This window comes from Solanum lycopersicum, chromosome 3 (assembly GCF_036512215.1).
Source record: "Solanum lycopersicum chromosome 3, SLM_r2.1".
NCBI lineage: Eukaryota > Viridiplantae > Streptophyta > Magnoliopsida > Solanales > Solanaceae > Solanum > Solanum lycopersicum.
Window position 1 is genome coordinate 66,069,915 of NC_090802.1, and position 19,648 is coordinate 66,089,562.

The window sequence follows — 19,648 nt, forward strand, 5'->3', positions numbered from 1 at the left end:
TATCTATTTGTTTTCTATATAAAGTAATAAATAAAATAAATTATATTTTTTTGAATATTTAAATCTTGAGGCGAGCTTTTTAATGATTTTTTTAAAAAAAATAATGAAGTTAAAGTTATTTAATTTAAAAATTATAAATAATAAACTATTAAGAAGTTATATTTTGTATTATAAATTTATGCTCTTAAATTTAGTCGTTTTGGTATAAGTTCTTTTTTATAAATTATCAATGTTAAACTCATATATCTTCACGAATCACTTTTTTTGTATTTTCCCTATAAATCTTGCTCAACTTACATTTTTTATGGGCGTCACAGAGTAAATCACCAATTGGCTCCTTATAAATAATGTTAGGGATTAGCCGCCTCATCCTTAGAATCCAAAAAAGAAAGAGACACAACAAAATTATTTTATTTCAATGACATATCTATCGATTTCGTAAGTTACCCGATTGATTTTATCATAACCCTAATAGTCAATAGTTGAAATTCCGTTCTAACTTAAGATTCTTGTTTAACTTAAGATTCTTGTGGCTCTTGAGTGCAGGAGAATCATGAACGAAGGGTCTTTTGCCGACTCTTTAACCCTAGAAATAACAATGATTTCTATCTGTCAATTTCGGTAAGTATCAATGGTACAAATTCATTTGATTAATTGATTTGATTGATTTGTTTTTTTTGCCAAAGCTGAAATCTTACTTAAGATTTTTGTGGTTATTGAGTGTTGGAGAAATGAAAACGGAGGGTTTTTGCCGACTCTTTGACCTTAAAAATAGATGATGATTTCGATAAGGTTAGTGGTACCGATTTACTTTTTAGCCAAGGTTGTAATCTCTTTCTAATTTAAAGTTCTTGTGATTCTTGAGCGCAGGACAATAGGTGAATCAGAAACATATGGTTTTTGCTGACTTTTTGATCTGAGAAATGGACGGCGATTTCCCCCCCAGCAATTTCGATAAGTATCAGTTGCACATATTCGTTTTATTTATTGATTGATGGATATTTTGCACTTACCATGAACATCAAACAAAACAAAATATAAAAAAAATAGGTCAATTTCTTTAAAAAATATTAGGGTTTTTTTGTAAACTGTATATATCATTAACAAAGAAAAGAACCATTACATCTATAGAGCACCTAAATTCATAGCCACATTCTAAGAAGGTTTTATGTCTTAATGCCTCCAACTGAACAAGAAAATAGTTACATAGAAAAATGTTGACTCAACCTATTACTTCTATTAGCCTTTTTAGATCCCCTGAACAATGTCATTCTTTCTATAAATTCTGATTTTTATCTGTGTAATTACTATGTTACTATTCACAATTGTGTCTCTATACAACTTCCAGTTTCTTTCCCTCCAAGTGTGGTAAACTATGGCACTCCAAACTGCTGCAACCACACTATACAACTTCCAGTTTGTTTCCCTCCAAGTGTGGTAAACTATGGCACTCCAAACTGCTGCAACCACTCTATACAACTTCCAGTTTGTTTCCCTCCAAGTGTGGTAAACTATGGCACTCCAAACTGCTGCAACCACTCTATACAACTTCCAGTTTGTTTCCCTCCAAGTATGGTAAACTATGACACTCCAAACTGCTGCAATCAATTCTTTACAGAATCGACTCCAATGTTTCCTCTTGATTCTTTCTAGTACCTATTGCACCTCACTTGTATACACATGTAGATTAGCCCAATGTTTCCTCTTAATTCTTTCTAGTACCTATCGCACCTCACTTGTATACACATGTATGTTAGCTTTCACTTGTCCCAGCCAAGTGCAGTGGGTAAAAAAATACAACTGGGTCTCCATCACTTGGCTGTAGCATAAACAACATATCTCATTATCAATAGGAATGTTCAAACATAACATCCTCTTCTTAGTAAGTAGTCTGCCTTGTACTGCTAATCACATTATCATTCAATGCCTTGGCTGTGCTACAGAAGTCCAAATAAGATAAACTATCTTTAGCCAGTTCAATTCACCCAGCATTGCTTTGTAGCTGGCAGAGATTGAATATTGGACAGAATGAGTTATTGTACCTCCCTCGTAAATACCAGCTCCTTTTGTTGTTCGACAGTATATTTAACTTTTTCAAATACCAACTGCAATCTAGAGGCAGAATATGTTCCCTAATGGAATCATCATTCCTTATATAGATCTCATGTACCCATTTCACCCACAAAATATTTTTGTTTTTCTGATAACTGCCATATTAATTTGCCTACTCGTACAACATTCCAATTACTGCAGCCCTTAACATTCAACCTTTCAAACTCCTTATGACAATAAATTTTCTCCTATGTGATACTTTCCTCATCTCCTCATTACTCACCCAGAGATAGTTCCTACAAATTCTATCAACCTCCTTAAGAATACTTTGGGGTAGAATGAACACAAACCCCTATAAACTATGTATAGAGAGCAAAGCGGTAGTCACAATTTGAATTCTACCAGCATAAGATATAACCAGTTTTAATCGGTTAATGATCTTTTTCATAAGAAGTTGAAGATCCACTCTCTTCCACTTCTTGGAGGATAATAAAAGCCCAAGATATCTCATCGGAAGATGTCCTAGAGGGACCCAGTCAATCATAAGAATTGTCCGAAAGTTCCTATGGTCTACTCCGACTACAAACAAGTTAGATTTATCTACATTGGCCACAAAATTCGTTACTTCACTAAAATGAGTTAAAGCTTCCATCACTTTAGCCACAGAACTAGTTTCACATTTACAACAGATCATTAGATCATCCATAAAGATTAAATGAGTCAACTTCAGATGCTTACACATTGGATGAAAATGAAAGCCATGTATTGATCCACTTTAAGACCCTCAACAAAAACCCTATTTCTAGGACAAACAAGAGAGGAGACATTGTCATAAACCTCTCTTGCCAAAAAAAATTCATGCCCTTCACCATTTATTTTTACGATAAAATATAGTGAAGTTACGCATATCATTATCAACTATGTAGAGCTTTTAAGGAATTCATATCCAATTAGTGCATCCTCCATAAATTTTTAGCTTACCATGTCATAGGTCTTTTTTAAATATATTTTCATCAAATTATTAGGGTTTCCCCACCACTTCGCAAAGGGGCAATACTTCTGTCAGATCTAATTGACCCATGACCCTTCATACCAAAAAATATCAATTTGATTTTATGCACAAATCCATTCTGTGCTTCCCTTATTCTCTGTTTCTGTCTCACTTTTTCGAATTCCTTCTTCTTCCTCAACCTCCCTTCTTCCCTAGTCTCGTTGAAAATTTTAAATGGCAATGGAACTGTTTGTTTAAATCGAACAGTCTGAGAAGGTGGATGGGGACACGAAGAAGGAGGAAGAACGGAATCGTGGCTGAGAAGGTAGAGGAAGGGACGGAGGCGGATACTGATTTATCAGCGGAGAGAACAGTGGCTGAGACGGTGTAGAAAAAGACGAAGGAGAAGTGGCTGGAGGTAGGCACGGTGTCAGAGAGGTGGAGGAGGAAATGAAAGAGAAGGAGGAGGATGTGGATACAAGGAATTCAGTGACGGCGCCTGCCACAGATATGCATTTCTCGACATTGGAGGAGGAGGGATGAATTGGTACGAATATGGCAATCCCTCTTTCACTCGATAACCCCAATTTTGCCTGAATTGAGACATGATGATAGCGAATTGTTATGCGACGGCAAAATAACCAAGAGGTAGAAATCTACAAAGCCTGACACTTTTTATTTGATATAATGTTCTTGGGAGTTAAGTTCTTACAAGTGTCTACAACTTCCAAAAACACCACAATATCAAAACAAAAAGTGTTCTGTAGAATTCTAACTTCTTCGTCATTCCCGCCGCCGCATAACAACTTGCCGATGTCTCAGTTCAGACAGACTTGGGGTTATCGGGTGAACGAGGGCTCGCCATACTCGTACCAATTCATCCCTCCTCCTCCACTGTCGAGACATCCATATCTGCCGCCGCCTCCGCCGGATTCCTTGTATCCACAGCCTCCTCCTCCTCCACCTTCTCCGACACCGTGCCCACCTCCACCTTCTCGTCCTCCTCCTTCGTCTTTTACTCAACCGTCTCAGCCACTGTTCTCTCCTCTAGTAAATCGGTATCCATCTTCGTCCCCTCCTCCACCTTCTGAGCCCCGATTCCGTCTGCTTCCTCCTCACCCACCTTCTCAGACTGTTGGATTTAAACAAACAGCTCCATTGCCTGTGAAAAATTCCAACGAGACTAGGGAAGAGAGGAGGTTGAGGAAGAAGAAGGAATTCGAAAAAGTGAGACAGAAACAGAGAATAAGGGAAGCACAGAACAGAATTGTGGAGAAAACGAAGTTGATATTTTTTGGTAGGAAGGGTCATGGGTCAATTAGATCAGACAGAAATATTGCCCCTTTGCCAAGTGGTGGCATGACAGGCAACCTGTTGAAGAAGCAGCAGCTGAAGTAAGACGTTAATTCTGTATTTATTGTCAGCCATATTAATATGTTCCAATTGTTCTATCTATTGTCTGTTCCACTGGAGATTTAAGTTTTCAAGCATACTAGTTGGTCGTAAGTAATCTTTAATTTAGAATGCATCTACAATGTTACATACCGCTCGCGATATGCTTTGGTTTACCCTGCAATTAGACAATAAGCATAGATTTAAGGGTGAATGTACTTGTCACTGGACTGTTGAAAATGGAAGAAGAGAATAGAGAAAGGAAGAAGAGAGTAGAGGAAGATAATATATTTGATCGTTTTCTGCATTTCTCATTGATAGTACTATGAATATAAGTAATTGATAGATACAATCATAAGACGACACATGTTTGCTTCTTTAACAGAATTTAGGGCTGATAACATTCTAAATTTTCTGTTCCGCTTTAATTTAGAATACATCTACAATGTTATATACCACTATATGCTTTAATTTACCTTGCAATATGATGATAAGCATAGATTTTGGGGTTAACTTTAGACGTAAATTGGACAGTCCATCTTTTATGTGTGAAGTTGGTATTACTCTGTCAATGTGCGTCTTCGCAAATGTTCTGTTTTCTTATAGTTCTAAAATTTTCCCATATCCATACTGTGGGGCGGGCCATTTTTGCTAGCGGGTGTCCTTTCGCTCCAGTTGAGTACAAGGGGAACGTCTTCGTGTCTGGTCAGGTCTGAAATGTCACAAAACATATGGCTTTACATTTTTCCTAAATACATTTAAATTTCATAACATTAGGTACTCAATTTGTCTCTAGCGAAATAACGCATACATCTTCCCTGGTTTGGGTCTGGGGCTAATGATATCTGGTTCTATTCATGTTCATGATGACATGCTCCTGGCAGCCTTCAAGTTGTGCAAAATGTTGCTCTACTATTTAAGATAATATCTGGTGCATTCGCGTTCTGATCAACTTCTATCTCTCGATTTTTTTCTGATTATAACTTCTGTGCATATGCTGCTGTAAAAGTTTTCCTTGAATTGGAACCCTTTGATACCCTTTACACAAAGGTGGTGCCTTTAATCCTCGTAAAATCTTACATTTCTATCTCCAAATTCTTTCATATGAACAGCAGAAGCTTTAGCAGCAGAAACAAGTCAAGAGAACTTGGAGAAGGGATTAATATACCCACCATTTGCCAACATAAGGAAGATTTCAGCTCACATTGCAGCCAAAGCATGGACTTGGTATTTTTCACCTCTACAATCTTGTCACTGGAGAACTTCAACACTCTTTTTTCAACATGTATCTATCAAATATAGTATTGATGTTCACTTCTTGTTGCTCAACAGGCTTGGCCACTCGTCTACCTCAACCGGAGAACCTAGTAGCATATGCAGAGAGTTGCATGTACAGTCCAAGTTATCGTAGCTATCGCTAAGTCAAGGAAGATACATAAGTACTCATATTTCATAGCTTTGAAGATTATTATACTAAACAACCACTAATTTAGGAGGAATATATAGATAATTTTTAGTTTTGTATTGGCCACTGAGCATCTTTTGTGTAATTCTGACCCATTGGGTCAGCACAGGGCATTGGCATTGGACTCTTAAAGTTATATTTCAGAGTATGAAAAGAATCATGTTGAACTGAGATAAGTTCTACAACCTACAAATTCAAATTTAGTTACTGTTACTCCAAACAAACAAAAAAAGACTAATTTTTTTCCTTAAAACTATTCGAAATGGGACAATTTTAATTCGATAGTCGTTGAGTCACTTGCATAGGTGCAGGGATATGTTGATGAGCAATTTACTGAGTTGGAAGAACTACAAGATGATGTTACTCCTAGCTTTGTGGAAGAAGTTGTTACTTTGTTTTATAATGATTCTGCTAGGTTAATCCATAGCATTGACCCATCATTGTAAGTTTTAATTTTCTCTTGAACATATTTAATACACTGATTAATTAATATAAATATTTAATTTGTTGGATATTTAAGGGCAGTAGTTCAAGGTTAGAAATTAACAAGATGGTTATATGATAAAACTAGATGTAAATGATAACTTATTATAACAACTTTTTTCATGATTAAATTGTATGCAGCATTGGAGCCAAGAAAGTTAAAAAAATTGAATGTAAAAAGTTCATGGAATATTACCGGGCTGAAAGGGTAATTAATTATCATTAATATAAAGAATTTCTTTTACACTATCAATATAATTTATATGTATTAACATGTTACAATCAGATAAATTAAAAAGAATCAATGTCAATTATTAATATTTACTCTGAGACATTATTATAAGTGGTTAGCTTGCAGTATTGTTACCATAGGGACAGAGTACGTAGGAAAATGCATTATTTTTTGTGAAATGTAATAATAAATTTGTATAAACATTAATTAGAATTTATTAATGAATAACATTCACATATAACAAACATAAAACTCATATTTGTATGTCATAGTTATAGTTAAAATTTGCTATGTAGCATCGAATTGTATAACTTGGTGGCTCCTCTTCAGATTTGTATAATTTCGCTAGCATGTCATTTGTATAAATCATTGTCAGCCTCTCGTTTGTATAAATCATTGGCAGCCTCTCAATTCAATTTTATGTTTGTATATCTACATAAAATTTGAATTTGTATGCAATTGCATCAAAATAAAATGTTTGTATATCAAATTTGTCACTCACACACTCTCACTCACTAAATACAAACATAAATTATACATTATATTTTGTATAATTTGTGTTTGTATAAAGAGAGAAAGACAACAAAGAACTAGGTGGGAAAATATAAGTGTTGCATAATTATATGTGTATTGAACAAAAATATATGTATATGGATGTGTATATAAATTTAGTAATGTAAAAATAGCGCCGAATCGGCTTGAACGAATCGTCTCAAAAACACAATAAAAAAGCGGCGAATCGTCTTGAAAACAGCGCAGAATCGTCTTGAATTTCTCTCGCTTTATATAAACAGAAACACAATTTATATATTTGTGTTTCTTTAAAGCGAAAGTGGCGAGGGAGAGACTGGCGAGCGAGAGTGGCGAGGGAGAGATGGAGAATGGCGAGAGAGAGAAGAGGGAGAGTGGCGAGCGAGAATTTCAGGGAGAGAGACAAATTGACAATAGTTTGTTATACGATACAATTAAATCAAACTGTGATTATATTATTTAATTTAAATTAATAAATTGCTATTATATACAATTTACCCTTTATTAATTAGAATTTTATATTAGTATAAATTTAAGGAATCCCATAGTGGGTTTTATATTATAATATGTAGTGAATTCATGAGCTTAACATTTGAAAAATAAGGTCCACACTGTTTTTTTCTTTGTGTAGCACGAAAAGTTTAGCCCATAAAATTACATTTGGGCTTAATTGAGTGATACTCTAGATTAAATAGTGTTAATTTTAAAAAGTATAACATTAGAAATTACATAGTTTTAATTATAATTTATTTCTATTTAAATTGTAATTATATTAATTTCTGAAAGCTAAAATAAATGAGATACATAATATGTAGTTCGGATACATTAAAAACTAGATCGAATACATTATAAAATAAAGTGAATACATAACATGTAGCTTGGATACATTATAAAATAATTTAGAATTAGGAGAGAAATAAGAAATTTTAGAGATTTTTAGAATAGAAGAGAATATTAAAAACAAAGGAAACATAAGATGTATATAACCCAAATTTAATTGACCAAAACTTTGTTGAAATATTTTGTTTTAATTTGATATTCATATCAAACAATGTCATATTAAAAATTAAAATACTCAAAACGTTATACAATTAATTAAAATCCATTTGATACATTTTCAACTACAATATAAACAAAAAAGAAATTAAAGCAATATATTTGTAACTATCAATTCTTCACATTTTATCCAAATTGTCTTAGCTATGAAAATGCAAAATAATAATAATAAAAAAAGAGAACTGACTCACCTTGGTTCACGTTATAAGTGCATCATTACAAACAAAAATAGATATGCAACTCAACACTTGTTAAAATATGTTTTGTAACGTAAACATCAGTTACACTAAAAAAAATTTTAAAAAAAAGAATAAGGTCCCCCATGTGAAAGAAAGAAAAAAAAAAAGAAAAGCTAAAAACGAAACAAAACAAATTAAAGACTATTTACGTGTTATGTGTTATTACTACAAGTGAAAATATAAATATTCATCTAAATAAAATATATAATAAAAACACTTATTAAAATATTTTTGTAACTTAAAAGGCCTATTGAAAACGAAAACACTTATACATGAGAGAAAAATATTAAAGAAGAGCATAAAAAATGACAAATCAAAGATTATTCATATTCTTTACGTTATATTTTAAAAATAAAAATACAAAACATGCAATAAAACACGAAAAAAGAAAAAAAGGAAACATTTATTTTGTGACATATCTACTCAACTTGTCATTTATTGGACTATTTAGTATATTAATTTATTTATCAATTTTATAATCAATGGACAATACTAATAATTGAAGTGTAGCAAAATTAAAAGTCTAATTTGACAATATCATATTTATTTAATATGATCCATCAATTATTTATTTAATTCTAAAATAAATCATAAGTCAAGAGTTTAATATCATGTTTAGAGTTTGTTTTTTCTTATGAGTTTTTAAACAATAAATGTAAATTTACTAAAAAAAATAGAAAAAAAGAAAATATTAAAAAATATTTCAAGTAAAAAAAATTATACAAGTAAAGAAAAATACGTGACAGATAATTACTGATATATATGACAATTCTTTTTTAGAAAAAAATTTAAATCAAAAATAAAATATCATGTTTGAATACTTTATTTTTAAAGCTGAACCTTTTAATGATTTTTAAAGTTACTTACATATATTTTAAACTAATAAAATATTAAGATTTTTTATAAGTAAATATAATTTGTGCCAGCAAAGAAACACCTGTAACAAATAAATGTGGATTAATATAACAATATTATTTATTTTCTACTTATATAACTCATAAATATCAATAGATATGACAATTTTATTTATTTTTTTATTTTCTTGAATAAGTCATAACTTAAAAGTAAAACATAATATCTTGAGTTTGATTCCTTTTATGAATTTTTAAGAAAATGAAATTAACGCCACTTACATATTTTTTTAAAAGGAAATATAAAAAATGTATTTATACAGATAAAGAAACACTTATAACATGTGAATGTTAACAAATTTGTCGGTTTAATTTTTATACTTATTTTCTAAAAAAGGTCAGAAATCAAAAGTAAAACATCATAATTTGAGTTGAAGCTTTTTATAATTTTTATTAAAAATAAAGTTAAAACTAAGTAAATTTTAAAAAAAGATATAGAAAAAATGTATTTATATGCAAATACGAAAATACTTGGAACAAGTGAATGTTAATAAATGTGACAATATTATTTATTTATTTATTTTCTGAAAATAGCATAAATCCAAAGTAAAATGTCAAGTTATTCAAATTTTGAATTGATCATTTTTATCATTTAAATAAAATAAAAGTAAAAGCTATTAAAATTTAATAAGAAAATAATAAATATGAAGAATATTCACAAGTAAAAATAAGTTTTATATAATAGATAAATGTCAACAATACAATTCCGTTTATCTGTTTGTTTTCTATAAAGTAATAAATCAAAAGAAAATTATATTCTTTTGAATATTTAAATTTGAGTTATGATTTTTTTTTAAAAAATAATGAAGTTAAAGATAGTTAATTTAAAAATTAAAGATAATAATATATTAAGAAGTTATATTTTGTATAATGTTTATAAATTTATGCTCTTAAATTTGTTCGTTTTGGTGATTAAAAATAAATTTTTCTTTACAAATTATCATTGTTAGACTCATATATCTTCACAAATTACTTTTTTCGTATTTTTTCTATAATTCTCGCTCAACTCACATTTTTTATGAGCGTCATCGGGTAAATCACCGGTTGGCTCCTTATAAATAATGTTAGGGATCAGCCGGCTCATCCTTAGAATTCAAGAAAAAAAGAGACAACAAAATTATTTTATTTCGATGACATATCTATTAATTTCGTAAGTTATCCGATTGATTTTATCATAACCCTAATTGAGAAGAGTTGAAATCTCATTCTAACTTCAGGTTCTTGTAGTTTTTAAGTGCAGGAGAATCATGAAAGGGAGGAGTTTTGCCGACTCTTTAAACCTAGAAATAACAATGATTTCTACTTGGCAATTTCGGTAAGTATCAACCGTACAAATTCATTTGATTAATTGATTTGATTGATTTTTTTTTTTTGCCAAAGTTGAAATCTTATTCTAACTTATGTTTTTTGTGGTTGTTGAGGGTTGGAGAAATGAAAACAATGGTTTTTGCCGACTCTTTGATCTTAGAAATAGATGAGATTTCGACAAGGTTAGTCGTACAGATCTTATTTTTTAGCCAAGGTTGGAATCTCATTCTAATTTAAGGTTCTTGTGATTCTTGAGTGCAGGACAACAGGTGAATCAGAAACAGATGGTTTTTGCCAACTTTTTGATCTGAGAAATGGACGGCGATTCTTTTTTCCGGCGATTTCGATAAGTATCAGTTGCACATATTCATTTTATTAATTGTTGGTGGATATTTTGTACTTACCATGAACATAAAACAAAACAGAAGATAAAAAAAAATCCAATGTTTTTCAAAAATTATTAGGATTTTTTGGTAAATTGTAAATGTGATAAACAAATAAAAGGACCATTAAATCTATAGAGCACCTAAATCCATAGCCCCCTTCTAAGAAGGTTTTATTTCTTTAAACCTCCAACTCAACAAGAAAATAGTTACATAGAGAAATGTTGACTCAACATATTATTTTTATTAGCCTTCTATATCCCTTGAACAATGTCATTCTTTCTATAAATTCTGTTTTTTATCTGTGCAGTTACTATGTTACTATTTACAATTGTTCCTCTATACAACTTTCAGTTTCTTTACCTCCAAATGTGGTGAACTATGACACTTCAAACTGCTGCAACCATTTTTATTTTTTTATATAGATATGCCTCCAATTTTTGTTGATTCTTTATAGTACTTATCACACCTCACATGTATACACATGTATGTCAGCCCAAGGTAAATACCAACTTTCACTTATCCCAACCAAGTGCAGTGGGTAAATAGATGCAATTGGGTCTTCATCACTTGGTTGTGGCATAAACAATATATCTCATTATTAGTAGAAATGTTCAAACATAACATCCTATAAGTGCTTCCTCCAAAAATTTCCAGCTTACCATGTCATAGATCTTTCTTAAATATATTTTCATTAAATTATTAGGGTTTAAAATTCGACTGTGTTAACTCTCTTTTTCAAAATTTAAAAAAAAGTATCAAATAGATTTTCGAGTTATTAGGTGAAATCATTCATTAATCAATTATAAATGAGATTGAAATTAGTCTAGTTGTTTTCTAGTGTTGGAATTGAATCAAGAATGGTACATCTGTGTTCTCAAAATAAAAAAATGGGTATTTCAAACCTAATATCCAACAAAAAATAGAGCAAGTAATTTCCAAACACACTTTTCAATGCTGACAAGATGGTAAATATGAATTTCTTCACAGTGGAATAGGAGAAATGTATTGGTACGAATATAACAATCCTTTCATTCACTGGTAACAATAATTTTGTGTGAATTGAAACATCAATATGTTGTCAAAGATTATGGCGGAGAAACCTAAAGTCAAGTGATATGATGGAGAAAATGTCGTAGATGTAAAAGTCTAGAAACCCACACTTTTTGTTTGATATAGTAGGAAGCCATAGACACTTATAGAGACTCAACTTCTAAGAACACTATATCTAACAAAAAGTGTGAATTGTAGATTTCTACATCTAAACCATTCACCGCTGTCACATAGAAATTTTCTACCATCATCGATGTCTCAATTCAGGCAGAATTAGCGTTATCGAATGAAAGAGGAAACAACAATAAATACAGAATTTACGTCTTACTTTAGCTGTTTCTTCTTCAATAGGTTGCCTGTCATGCCATCACTTTGCAAAGGGAAAATATTTCTGTTTAATCAAATTGACCCATGACCATTCGTACCAAAAAATTTCAATTTGGTTTTCTCCACAATTCTAATCTGTGCTTCCCTTATTCGTTGTTTATGTCTTAATTTTTCAAATTCCTCCTTCTTCCTCATCCTCCTTTCTTTCCTAGTCCCATTGGAATATTTAACTGGCAATGAAGTTATTTGTTTAAATCGAACAGTCTGAGAAGGTGGGGAAGGACACGAAGGAAGAAGTAGATGGAATCGTGGATGAGAAGGTGGAGGAAGGGACGGAGGTGGATGTCAATTTATCCGCGAACAAAACAGTGACTGAGACGATGGAGAAAAAGACAAAAGAGAAGTAGCTGGAAGTAGGCACAGCGTCAGAGAGGTGGAGGAGGAGATGAAAAAGGAGGAGGAGCACGTGGATACAAGGAATTCAGCGGCGGGTTCGGCCGCAGATATGCATTTTTCGACATTGGAGAAGGAGGGTTAAATTGGTATGAATATGACAATTCCTATTTTACCCGATAACCCCAATTCTGCCTGAATTGAGACATTGATGATGGTGGCAAATTATTATGCGACACCGGCAGCGACAGCGATAGCGGAAATGACCAAGAGGTAGAAATTTACAAAAGCCGCATAACAGTTCGCCACCACCATCGATGTCTCAGTTCAGAATTAGGGTTATCGGTTGAACGAGGGATCGCCATATTTGTACCAATTCATCCCTCCTCCTCCTGTGTCGAGACATCCATATCTGCCGCCGCCTCCGCCAGATTCCTTGTATCCACATCCTCCTCCTCCTCTACCCTCTCCGACATCGTGCCCACCTCCACCCCCTCCTCATTCGTCTTTTCTCAACCACTGTCCTCTCCGCTAATAAATCGGTATCCGCCTTCGTCCCTTCCTCCACCTTCTAAGCCACGATTCTGTCTTCTTCCTCCTTCTTTGTGTTCTCACCCACCTTCTCAGATTGTTCGATTTAAACAAACAGCTCCATTCCCAGTTAAAAAATCCAATGAGACTAGGGAAGAGAGGAGGTTGAGGAAGAATAAGGAATTCGAAAAAGTGAGACAAAAACAGAGAATAAGGGAAGCACAGAATAGAATAATAGAGAAAACCAAATTGATATTTTTTTGGTATGAAGGTCATGGGTGAATTAGATCAGACAAAGTATTGCCCCTTTGCCAAGTGGTGGCATGACAGGCAACCTGTTGAAGAAGCAGTAGCTGAAGTAAGACGTTAATTCTGTATTTATTGTCAGCCATATTAATATGTTCCAATTGTTCTATCTATTGTCTGTTCCACTGGAGATTTAAGTTTTCAAGCATGCTAGTTGGTCGTAAGTAATCTTTAATTTAGAATGCATCTACAATGTTACATACCGCTCGCGATATGCTTTGGTTTACCTTGCAATTAGACAATAAGCATAGATTTAAGGGTGAATGTACTTGTCACTAGACTGTTGAAAATGGAAGAAGAGAATAGAGAAAGGAAGAAGAGAGTAGAGGAAGATAATATATTTTGATCGTTTTCTGCATTTCTCGTTGATAGTACTATGAATATAAGTAATTGATAGATACAATCATAAGACGACACATGTCTGCTTCTTTAACAGAATTTTGGGCTGATAACATTGTAGATATATTCTATATTTTATGTTCCACTTTAATTTAAATTACATCTACAATGTTATATACCACTATATGTTTTGATTTACCTTGCAATATGATGATAAGCATAGATTTTGGGGTTAACTTTAGACGTAATGCAGATGATCATTCCATAGGGTGGGTAAGTGATAAATTTAATTGACATCAGTAATTTAGATGGCTGTGGTATTTACTTAATTTTCTGAATGACTTTTTTTCTATCATGTTGTTCAACAAATAACTAAATACACCAACCATCCGAATTACTGATGTCCATTAAGACTATTCGTTTTACATATTAGAGATTGCTAAACGTTCTGTTATTTCATGTGTACTCTGCTGATTCAGAAATGAATTTCCAGATCCGTCAGCACAGCTTAAGATTTTGAAATTAAGAATAGACCAAGATTGTTATGTGATTCTGCCTTTTTTCTCTCCATAATGCTAGTCCTCACTCACTTGTATTTATGATAATCAATACATCCACCAATGCATCTTCTGAAAAATTGTCACAAGCAATCATTAATTTATTACCACTCCTGTTTCTGTTGTCTTCTTTTGAAAAGAAATGTCATTTCATTGACTAGAAAAAGAGTAAGAGAATTCATGTATACGAGATGGTAAGAAAAGATAGCAATCTGGTACGCATCTGGGAATGCTATCTTTTCTTACCATATCTCGTATACATGAATTCTCTTGCTCTCTTTCTAGTCAATGAAACAACATTCCTTATAAAAAGAAGACAACAAGAACGGGAGTGGTAATAAATTAGTAATTGTTGTGACACTTTTCCCTTTTCTTTATTAAAAAAACTCATGGAGTCATTAGATCATAACAATCTTGGTGCTGGAGATGACATGAACAACTAATACTATGTTGCCAGGTATAAAGACTCGGTTGTGTTTGTGACTTTTGATGGTGCTCCAACTGCTGGTTCAGAAACCTACAACAAGCTGTATAAAACTGTTCGTGATGCATATGAATCACAGGTGAATTTTCTCACCCAGCCCCTACCCCCTATGATTTGTACCTTTTCTGAGTGTTGAACTCAGCTTAGCTGCACTTTTATAATTTGGTTGATTACTTAGTTGTATTAATATTTCTCTCATGTGCGCATTTGCAGGTACGAGGTGATGATGCAAACGATCCTACTACATACGTTAGCGGCATTTGGTGGAACAGTGGCCCATTACATGGTAAAACTCTGTTAACTTGTTTAACTTTATATGTGGTTTAGCCTGAAACTTAACACCCACTGTGGATGTGATGTGATTCAGCCTGTTCCAGCAAAGCTTGTTTTGCAAACAACGATACCTGAAGAGGCAAAATCAAATAATGAAGTCGAACATTTCCCAGATGCTTCCAGAGTTACAGTAAGGAAGAGACCAACAGTAACTACCATTGAAGCCAAGCCCGCCTCTTGCTTCATTATCTTTTCCTCTATGGCCTTTATTTTTGCAACTAAACTGATTATGACATTATTGGTATCTTTTAGGGGGTTATACAACAACTTTGAAGGGGAAGTGGTTGAAGTCAGAGATGCAAAAAAATCACTCATGAAGATGTTGTTGGCAAACAACCGAACAGTAGGCATGATTGACTCCTTCACAGTTCTTTATGTTGATCAGATCATTTTCAGCAAGAAAATGGAAAAAGAGAAAGGGTAGGTACATGAGAGAAGTTGCATAAATAAACAATGCATTGTACCATATGAGCATTTCGCTCTTTGGAAAGATTGAACTTTCAAGTAATTTGCATATGCGAATGATTGTTTGGACTGACAATAATTTTTCTGTGGTCTCTCCTACCCCTTACCCTCTTCACAGTTCTCACATTAGGTTTAGCAATTTGTGTTTTGAGAAATTAGAAGAAGAAAAGATATTGGGAAATGAATTGATTGATTATTCCTCAAGTTGGGATTAAATAGTTGTTATAGATGATGTAAATAAGGAAAGAAACTAATAAAATACCCTTCGCGGTGGCACAGTGGTTTGGGCTTATGTTGGATGCCTCAAGTTCGAAACCCCTTGCCTTTGAAAGCAAGGGGTTTGCAAAATCCTTCACTTGAGTTCTTAAGAAGTTTCTTGTAAATCTATGGATTGCACAAATATGAGGTACAATTTGTGTTGAGATGAATAAATCATCAATATTAATATGATCAAATCTTATCTTGGATGATAGATGAACGTTGAAGAAAATTAGGATTCTTGAGAGGGGAATTTTTGGACTTGGGGATGAACCACGAGCATAAGGTGCTATATAGTGTTTTTTCATGTGTGTTATCGCACAATTGACGTCTTGTGCACAATAAGGTTACTGCATTGCTTACACTGTGCAATAGCGGACAACTTAGGCGTGCAACAAGATAGCGTCCAATAGTAAAATGGGCATAATATATGGCACAAATACCAAAGTATGAACAACTTTTTGCATTAAAAACTAGACTCAAATACCTTCAATTTGATAGGATCCGAAGCTTTGAGCCACTTAATTTTTTATATTATAAGAGATATGCTTGTTTGAAGTTGAACTTTGCTCAGACTCATGAAAAATTTCATCGATAACAAAGCTTTTAGTCCAACTTTGAGCTAGAGTTTCTTTAGGACATTAAGGGGTTGTTTGGTGTTGTGAAGTATAGGTGACAAATTGGTGAGTTGGGGTAAATTTAGGTGGGTTGAAAATGGTATAATTCAACCCGTTCGTATTTTATCTGATATGGGTAAAATTGGATTGTAACAAATGAGTTGGGTAAAATACAAATTTATTCATATTTACCCATATTATCATATGATTATATAGTACTCCATTTAAGAATTCAACATGGAAAAATATTTTCTTTGGATGGAAAGTGCTGAAAATAATTTATTTAGTTTTCTTGTATTATAAAAGTAAAAAAAAATCCTATAATTTTTCAATATAGAATAAATTCATGTAATAACAAGGGAATTATTTTGAATTTCAAAGTAAATGAATATTTGCATTTTAGGACAAAACATGGTTATTGCACTCTAAGCAATATCAATATTAATACATGATTTGCTTATTTTACAATATTAATTGTTATCCAATATAAAAAAAATACAAAAATAAAAATAATTATAATTAACATAAGAAATATCCATTTAAAAACATATATCTTTTGGAGAACTAAAGGCTTCACCTTTTCAATTATAGAGAAGAATTAATTTTATAGAAGAACTTAAAAAAGGAAGAGAAGTTACAATATTTTTAGTGATGTCATGAATTATAAGTGGATAGAAGTTGGAAGCTTTAACCCATTTGGCTATTCCATATTTTATTCATAATTTATCATATTTTTATGGGTTGAGTATGGGTATCGACCCATATTTACAAATATAAAAAATCACTCACCTAACTCATTTAAATATGGACGGACCACCAAAATATAGGACTCGTTTTGCCAGCACTAATGTGAAGGATAACATCAAGTAATCCTGAGATTAATTATAGTGCCATTTAATTTGTTATTTCATTGGCAAGTTTGGGATAATGTAGGTTACTTGACTCTTCTTTTTTGAATTACTTATCCCTTTATTATGGGTACTCATGAGTTATGACATGATACCTGAAAGAAAAATATTTAGGCACAGAAAATAGTTGAAAGTCACAAACTGGGCCGCGTTAGCAAAATGTAACAAATCTATTTCTAGGATTAATTTTCCTAGATAGTCATTCATATTTGGGAAATTATCTAGAAATATCACTTATCTTTGTTTTAGGACTACAATATCACCTAGGGGTGTGCAAAAACCGAGCCGACCAATAAACCGAACCGATAAAATGTTATTGGATTATTGTTATTGGTTTATTGGGTTTTTAATGGGTTTAGAAAAAATTATTATTGGGTTATTGGGTCGGTTTCGGTTTTTCCTATTGGGTTATTGGGTAAACCAATAACCCAATAAGACGATAGTTATTTACTACTTTACCCTTCCTCAATATTAAATATACATAATTTAATACATAATAGATGCATTATTAGCTTTTCAGGCTATGTGATTTTTTGGTTAGAAAATTGGTGAGAACTTTGTTGATTATCTGGTGGATCAAGCAACTGTCAAGATTGTCTCATTGAAATATTTTATTTTAGTTTTAATTCTAGTGCGTAATTGTAGGCGATAGCTTTTGCAAGTTTGTGAATGTTAGTAATTTGATCAACATTCAAAGTTTTCTATTATATTTTGGCGGTAAGTTGGTAACATGTAATTATAACATACGTACTATTATATATTATTTGATCGACATTTTTTTATTGGGTTAACCGAAACCGAACCGATAACATCAAAAACCGATAAACCGATAAAAAATTTCTTATTGGTTTGTTATTGGGTTAGCATATTTTAAAACCGAAAACCGATAAACCGAACCGATTATATGTAAATACGAACCGAACCGACCGATGCACACCCCTAATATCACCTAACTTTGCCTAATTTTCTCAAAATATATTTGACACAAAAATAAATACATTATTTTTCTCCTACTATGTCATGTCACATTTTCTAATTTATTATTAATATTTTTCTAATTCTTTTAAAGAACCGGAGAAATACATGTACTTTCTTGAAGAATTGGAGGAGCTCATAGTACAGTTCTTAATGTACTTTGTTTACTCGGTATGATATGTGGATTTGTTTATTTTTTTAAAAGAGAATCTATCTGTATATAATAGGAGAAGTAAAAAGTGTCACATGTCAGCACCACAAACACTCAAGAGTTTTAATTTTTCAAAAATCATTTTAAATATGTTTTAAAAATACAATTAGAAAAAACAAGAATTTTAATATGACTATTTTAAATAGAAAAATAAAAGTTTTTTTGTTTAAAGAAAACTGTAACGGAAAAAAATGGATGATTTTTAAATGCCTCTAAATATCTAATTTCAATTTTAAAGGAAAAAAATGAAGTTGAACTATTTTTTTTCTCTATAAAAACAGTAATGGCTATTACGGGAAAAAAATAAAAAAATCTTTCAATGCTTCAAATTTCAATTTTTAAGGTTAAAAAATGAAAATTGAAAATTGAATTATTTTATAAAAAAAAAATTGTAATGTCATTTATATTTATCACACCTTCAGTGATTTTAGCGAATGCTCCAACAAAATGAAATGTAGAAATATCTATCTAAATAGGAGAAGAAAAAGAACACCATAAAAAAGATATAATTATTATTTAAAAAATTAATTAAAAAACTTATAGTAAAAAATAATAATTATCATCAAAAAATTAAAAAGCTTATTTTAAAAAATAGTTAAAACAGTTCATTAGCAGTTAGCTGTAGAAATATGGCATTTTTCTCAATTCATTTTTAAAATTTATCTTTACATATCTAAAAACACAACATTTTCAAAAAACATAAATAGAAAATAATATTTTTAAAGAAAACATATTGCAACCTAACGTTTAAATAGGTTTAAATCATATTTTTTAATAATAAATAAATAAATAATGTGACATGACATCTTAATAAGAGTGAGATAATGTATATTTTGTATTTAGTATAA

General features: G+C 31.8%; 1 protein-coding gene and 2 long non-coding RNA genes across 4 annotated transcripts; all 3 read left to right on the forward strand.

The window, feature by feature from the left end:
* The first annotated feature begins 3,585 nt into the window (after positions 1-3,585).
* On the forward strand, positions 3,586-6,071 carry LOC109119895 (protein PAF1 homolog). Of its 2 annotated transcripts, none has more exons than XM_019213179.3 (3): positions 3,586-4,437; positions 5,548-5,662; positions 5,768-6,071. In XM_019213179.3, the coding sequence occupies exons 1-3, from the start codon at positions 3,731-3,733 to the stop codon at positions 5,801-5,803; spliced, it is 858 nt and encodes a 285-aa protein (XP_019068724.1). In that variant the 5' UTR covers positions 3,586-3,730; the 3' UTR covers positions 5,804-6,071. The 2 variants fall into 2 exon arrangements, with proteins under 2 accessions (XP_019068724.1, XP_019068725.1); XM_019213180.3 differs by having other exon boundaries at positions 5,551-5,662.
* A 4,312-nt stretch (positions 6,072-10,383) lies between these two features.
* LOC138347324 (uncharacterized) lies at positions 10,384-11,934 on the forward strand. Its single transcript, XR_011220185.1, has 4 exons — positions 10,384-10,502; positions 10,580-10,667; positions 10,774-10,842; positions 10,922-11,934. It is a non-coding gene; the product is annotated as an uncharacterized lncRNA (long non-coding RNA).
* Positions 11,935-12,908: 974 nt separating this feature from the next.
* On the forward strand, positions 12,909-15,907 carry LOC101255182 (uncharacterized). The gene is made up of 5 exons (NR_144505.1): positions 12,909-13,705; positions 15,007-15,112; positions 15,247-15,319; positions 15,401-15,496; positions 15,619-15,907. It is a non-coding gene; the product is annotated as an uncharacterized lncRNA (long non-coding RNA).
* Positions 15,908-19,648: the final 3,741 nt, after the last annotated feature.

Excerpts from the sequence above, each read along its gene's own strand:
- LOC109119895 (XM_019213179.3), top strand. The coding sequence starts at position 3,731 with ATGTTCTTGGGAGTTAAGTTCTTACAAGTGTCTACAACTTCCAAAAAC. Across the intron at positions 4,438-5,547 it reads TTGAAGAAGCAGCAGCTGAA|CAGAAGCTTTAGCAGCAGAA; the intron begins GTAAGACGTTAA and ends TCATATGAACAG. Across the intron at positions 5,663-5,767 it reads GCAGCCAAAGCATGGACTTG|GCTTGGCCACTCGTCTACCT; the intron begins GTATTTTTCACC and ends GTTGCTCAACAG.